We start from the raw sequence: 6,524 nt of genomic DNA, 5'->3' as shown, positions 1-6,524 counted from the left end.
TGAGCATCATAGAATGCCAATTTAATAGAAGAAAGTATTCTTGCATTGAGGGAGTACTTGAGTGGAGGCCTAATGTCCTTCTGTTACCTTAGTACTAAACCTATAGATATAGGCACATAGTTCTATTTCCTCATCCTCATATAAATATATTTGCATATGTACATGTCTTTATCTAGACCTCTATAAATGCCCTTTGCTTCCCAGCTCTTTTCTCTGTTTCCCTTGATTTTCCTCCTGTCCCTCTGTCATACTCATTTCCCCACCAGGGTTTCAGCACTTCCAGAGGCACCTCTTTGATAACCTAGGACTTGACCAAACATCATGCGAAACCCACCATACACATCTTTTCATTTGTGTGATTCACATTTTCTCCTCCTCCGTTGTAGGGTGTCTGTTAAGGATGAACAGTGAGATGGTAGTGGATTTTAATGCAGGCCTCAGTTCTGCGGGCTGTGCACAGAGTGCTCGGTTACAGAGTCTAAATTTAGTTCCCTAGTTCATTATTCCCGTTTTTCTCCTCTCTCCACTGCATCACCAAAAATAACCAAGAGAAAATACATCCCCACTTAACACAGAGTGCAAACATGGTGTGATCGCAATGCCCTTGCCTCCCTGAGCACGTCAGAATGGCTCATCCAGAGTCAGGTTAAGTCCATAAAATAAGCTTGCTCACATCCATCTTCGGACTTCTTGTTGGAGTTGATTTGGTGGGAGGAAACGCCCCTGGGTGGTTGTTGGAGCTGTGCACTGAACAAGCTACTCTTTTCAAGGACAGTGTTTGCTTGAACGAATACCTGACAACGACCTGGTTATATAGACGAGTATTTGGCAGAAATATTTTTACAGAGGAAGCAGACTTTGTTTCGAGGGAAAGAGTGGACAGAATTCACTACTGGTGATAAAATTTGAGATTTCCAGCAACACTTAGAGTGTTGGAAAGCGTGATCCTCTGCTTTGAGACTGTTAAGTCTTTTCTGAGGAGAGTAACAGTAGGTGAATTTTTGTGATTGGATATTGAAATGTGTCATTCCTTAGGAGAGAGACCTGTGTAACTCAGGGAGCCAAATAACCAATGTGCAGTGTCACAAAATCACACCAGGTAAAGAGAGCCATTCAAAGAGCACCCTAGATGCGTGGATATAAACATAACAATATCAAAAGTTTATTGATAGGGGTTCAGGTAACACCTGGCAGCTGACTATTAAGAAAGCAGCTTGGATGTACACTTATATCTCCCTCATTGACTCTTAGCTGACATTTTGCATTTATGGTAATGGTGAAAACCCACTCCCGCATACTCTGCACATGGATGAGTCTTGAATAATGGCAGCAGCGAGCATGGAGGTGTGCACTGAGAGTAATGCTAGTTTGGGTTTTTAAGGTGGTGTCAGGCCTGGCTGGTCATGACCGTTAGGGAGTAGTGTCATTTGGCATGTATGTAAGGATGTAGTCATCCTCAATTCCATGTAACAACACTTTGCAGAGCCACCTGGTCTTTAGAACTTAACCATGCTGAGAAGTGAGGAGTGAGTGTCTTATCTACAGCTATTTGAAAGGCTGTCAAATACTTCACCCTTTTCTAGCTACATGCCCCATATGCAGCCAATTCTTCTTATATACTTCACCGAAAACAGCATATTGCAGCAGATTGGGTGCCGAAGAAGAGGGAACCATCGGCTCTCTTAGGGCAGGCCTGAAAGAGTTGTGCAAGGCCGGGCCTTGATTATGATTATTCATAAAAACAGTGTTTATGCTGACATGCAGCGGGCTTATCATTGTTGTTTAAAACGCGGTAATCGATGGTTTGCCGCTTTTATGTTGTATTTTTAAATACAGTAAATATCAAATAGCTACAAGTCTAAACCCAACGCATACTACAGGTGGCTTTGGCCCTTGACCTCAGGGCTGCTTGGTAGCCACAGTCACAGCTGAGCTTGCATGGGTCTTGCTAGAAGTTGGTGTTTCCCCTCCCAGAAATCTCAAGTGCTTTGCATCAAAGGGCTTCCTGGAAGACAAGAGTTCTCAGATTCATACTACTAAAAGCGATTCATACTCCTAAAAACAACTGTAGTATGCGTGGCAAGACTGCAAGTTTCTACAGGTTCCAATTATGACCTGCACAGGGGCACTCAGGGCCAGGTAGGAAAGGTAGTGAAAGCTCAATGGAGCGTCTAACTCACAGTGCCTATGCTTACCTGGACCATAGCCTGATGTCCAGTCTGTAGAAAAGCGTTTGTTTCCCCTCCAGTCTGTTCCTAGGAAGTTAGCCGCTCTGGAAATACGCAATACAAAGCAGTTCTGCCATTTGTGCCAAATAGAGCCACCCAGCAAGGAAGCTGTTGGTCTCTTCCTCCTTCAGCCAGGCTGCTGGCTGCCTGGTGACATGTCAGCAGGTGGGGGGGGGGGGGGGGGGGGGGGGGGGGGGGGGGGGCGACACCCAGACTTGGTGCTCCACTTCCTGCCAGGGGACTGCCCTGCACAGATTAACAGTTGCTGTTCTGCCAAACAAGACGACACAGGTAGACGGGCCCTGCTCCTCCTGGCGTTCCTATGTCCAATTTAATCCCCTTATAAGATGGCCGTAGTCGCCTTCCTTCAAAACAAACCACGGGAGGGGATTAAGCTGCTGTTCTTGCCCCCGGTCTTGTGCGTCCCAAATGGTTTGCTTGTTCCGGGTCTCCGTGTATAACGTGACTGATCGTGGCCTTTATTTCTGGTTTTCCACATGGCTGTCACTTTGTGCCACCATCCTTGCGCCAACTGATTACAGTGGCACCCAGTGCTGAGCACCCTGAAGAACCGCATCGAAGAGAACACTGGCCACTCCTTCAACTCGCTCCTCTGCAACCTGTACCGCAACGAGAAGGACAGCGTGGACTGGCACAGTGACGACGAGCCCTCCCTCGGGACGTGCCCCGTCATTGCCTCGCTCAGCTTTGGCGCCACACGCACCTTTGAGATGAGGAAGAAGCCTCCGCCCGTGAGTCCTCTCCTTTTCTAGGCGCCTCCTGCGGCAAAGTCGGGTTCCTGCAAGTGCAGAGCTGCAGAGAGAAGACGGTGGTGGCCATCAGGGGCCGTGACCTTGGGCATGGCAGAACTAAAGACCCCCCAGTAGTGTGTGCGCTTTGGTGAAGAAACATTCTCAGTTGGTTGCTTTTGACATCCCATTTGTAATTCATTGCTATTAACAAGCCCTGGTTGACTTTTGACTTCCGGAGCACCCACTCGCTCCTATAGTCCTCCCACAGAAATTGCCAGCGTGGTGAAAGCTGTCGGGGGCTCATGGCCCAGCAGTGCTGGCTGGAGGGCAGGGTAGAGTTAGAGTCTGGGGTGGGGGTGGGCAGAAGGGACCCACTCACCACTCAAACAAGTGCGGTCTGAAAAAGGCATGGGAGGCAGTGGCCCGAGCTAGTGGGCGTAAGAAAGGAATAGAAGGGGCTGAGGAAGAGCCCCAGGCAGGAAGCCTTTGCTGTGCGTAAGTGGTCTTCACGCTGCCTCCGGGAACAGAGCGCATCGCTGCAGATCGCCTAGTGCCCAGGCTGTGGCTTCTCCTAAGCCAGGCTCCCTGGTGGACCAGCCTCCTCGGCTGTTTGTGGCCGGCGACCTAAGGCAGACCACTTACTTCTTTGTCAGTCAGTCAGTCAGTGCTCATGCCTGCTCTTCAGACAACCTCTCTGAGGGTAAAATGAATGGCCGGGCTGTTTTCTTGACCTGTTTCCTGAGTTTCCAAGCATTGGCATTTTGAAACACAATGCACTATTTTACGTGGATGCCACTAAGTACATACCTTTGGCTGGTACAGTTTCCTCGGATGGGGTTTTCTTTGCTTCTGGGTAGACAAGCTTCGATGTATGTACGTGAGCAGGGATTGTCGGTTGTGGGAGCAGACTCGCCGAACCCTAGGAGCAGCCTTCACAGTCCTCATTGGCACCAGCCTTCTCTGTATCGAGGAGGACTGCTTGAGAATCAAGCTACTCAACCTTTGCTATAGCCCCCGTGGGTGTGATTCCACGTCTGTACACAGGCCTCTTCTTAGTCAGGGCCTGAGGGCACCCCTGCTCGGTGAAAACCAGAGACATGCCACTTCTCTCTCTCTCTTTAGTTCAGACCCTCCCTGCAGGCCAGATGCAAGGGAGGGGGACTCTGCTCCAGGAGTGGGGCTGGGGCTGGGGCTGGGGCCGCCCCTGGAGAAAGCACTGATGCAGCACATCCTAGTCCAGAAGCTAGCCTCCCCGCCTTCTACCTGCAAGCCAGCCGAGCCGTGGGCTCCAGTTTACTGTCTCAGTGTCCTCACTGCAGGTCCACAGGCCTTCACAGTTACTATCCTTGTGGTCAGTGGTCAGCTAGTCAGTCACACACACACACACAGTCAGCTAGTCAGTCTCACACACACACACGGTCAGCTAGTCAGTCACACACACACACACACACACACACACACACACACACACACATTTTTACACATTTGACTTGCTTATGGACCTGGAGCTTCAGAATGCTAAAAGTATCCTTTGGATAGAATCATATTAACTATTAAACTATGGACTGTATAAATACTTAACTGTATACTTACTGCATAAATATTGACGATATAAAATTATTTTCTGCATAAAGAGTTTCTAGTTATTAAGCATTAGCTATATACTGGAACCAGGAACCCCTCCTTCCTTCTCCCCTGCAGGCAGCCAGAGCTTGTCCGTGGCTGTCTAAAGCCACCGCACAGTGGATTCTTGTGAATTTCAGCAGTGTGTTCTATACAAGGCCAGTGAACTTTGAATTAGTGCATACCGAGGAGCCTTGTGCATCAGTCAAGATGAATTTTTGACCACTGGGTCCCTGCCCTTGAATGACCATGAAATATGAGTATTGATTTGGGGGTTACAAAGAAATTTAGCCAGTAGTCATTTTTGCAAATATGGAATCTGCAAATAATGAGGACTGACTAGACATGGCCACCAAGAGCGAGTTCTTGGTACTGGGTTGCTAAGAGCAAGGTCAGTGGTTCTGACCCCCAAGTCGCTCTGAGGGAGAAAGACGAGGCTGTCTGCTCCTGTAAAGATGTCAGGACTTGGAACCCACAGAGGCGGGTCTACTTCCACCTCGAGGCTGCTGTGTGGCAGCATTGGCTCCATGGCCGTCGGTGCTCTGTGTGTGTGGAGGTGACGCTGGACTGAGAACCTAAGTACTGCCTACACAGAGTTTGTGTATGAGCAGGCTGCCGAGACTGAAGCTTTAACTTCTCCCCCGGGCTTCTTGGGATCTCTTTTGACGGACCCACGTGAAAGCGCAGGCCACAGAATGCTGATTATCGACGTAAGATCCCTTTGATGACTAGCCAGGACCCGACAGTCTTCGCGGTGAGGACTCGGCTGGCTGCTCTGATGGCGGTACACATGCAGGGAGGAAGAAATGTCGTCCGAGAGCTTGCAAACAAACCGGGACGAAATGGAAATATGGCAGCTCCTCCAATGGGGAAGCCGTGGTTTCCTGCCTGGTCTGAACTCCCGTTGAGTCTGAGGCCATTTTCTGCCCGTTTCTTCAGTTAAAATGAATAAGTTAAACATTAATATCCTTGACATTAAAAGCGTGTATCAGCGAATACAGCTTGAAAATGACTTCCTTAAAATCACCTTTATGTGGTGTTCTTTGGTGAGCAGCATCCAACTTTAAACTTTTCCACAGACGCCTTTAGGTGTCCCTGATCGATTGGAGACTTCACGAATCCAGCCAAGCCCAAGGACACGTCTTTCTTTGAGCTGACAGCGTGGAGATAGCTGCTAGAGTACATCCTCTGTATTTACCTGCTAGAGTGCATCCTCCATCTTTACCTCCTAGAGTTCACCCTCCTTCTTTACCTGCTAGAGTACATCCTCTGTATTTACCTGCTAGAATACATCTTCCGTCTTTACCTGCTAGAGTACACCCTCCATCTTTACCTGCTAGCGTACATCCTCCATCTTTACCTGCTAGAGTACGTCCTCCGTCTTTACCTGCTAGAGTACACCCTCCGTCATTACCTGCTAGAGTACATCCTCTGTCTTTACCTGCTAGAGTACATCCTCCGTCTTTACCTGCTAGAGTACATCCTCTGTCTTTACCTGCTAGAATACACCCTCCATCTTTACCTGCTAGAATACATCCCTTGTATTTACTTGTTAGAGTACATCCTCTGTTTTTACCTGCTAGAGTACATCCTCCGTCTTTACCTGCTAGAGTACACCCTCCATCTTTATCTGCTAGAGTACACCCTCTGTCATTACCTGCTAGAGTACATCCTCTGTCTTTACCTGCTAGAGTACATCCTCTGTCTTTACCTGCTAGAGTACGTCCTCTGTATTTATCTGCAAGAGTACATTCTCTGTATTTACCTGCTAGAGTACACCCTCCGTCATTACCTGCTAGAGTACATCCTCCGTATTTACTTGCTAGAGTACACCCTCTGTCATTACCCGCTAGAGTACATCCTCTGTCATTATCTGCTAGAGTACATCCTCCGTCTTTACCTGCTAGAGTACATCCTCCGT

The 6,524-nt window shown here is 48.5% G+C and overlaps 1 protein-coding gene across 1 annotated transcript in view; it reads left to right on the top strand.

Annotated features, from left to right (window-relative positions):
- Positions 1-6,524, top strand: part of ALKBH3 (alkB homolog 3, alpha-ketoglutarate dependent dioxygenase) — a 60,602-nt gene that overhangs the window by 24,599 nt on the left and 29,479 nt on the right. Inside the window, exon 8 of the mRNA XM_030885811.2 lies at positions 2,771-2,980. Within this exon, the coding sequence (XP_030741671.1) occupies positions 2,771-2,980 (210 nt within the window). The remainder of the gene's footprint in view (positions 1-2,770; positions 2,981-6,524) is intronic.

The sequence above is a fragment of the Echinops telfairi genome, unplaced genomic scaffold (genome assembly GCF_000313985.2).
Source record: "Echinops telfairi isolate 266 unplaced genomic scaffold, ASM31398v2 ScPeMD7_60;HRSCAF=208, whole genome shotgun sequence".
NCBI lineage: Eukaryota > Metazoa > Chordata > Mammalia > Afrosoricida > Tenrecidae > Echinops > Echinops telfairi.
The sequence above is the reverse complement of the archived record's forward strand: the minus strand, read 5'-3'. Positions and strand labels throughout refer to the sequence as shown.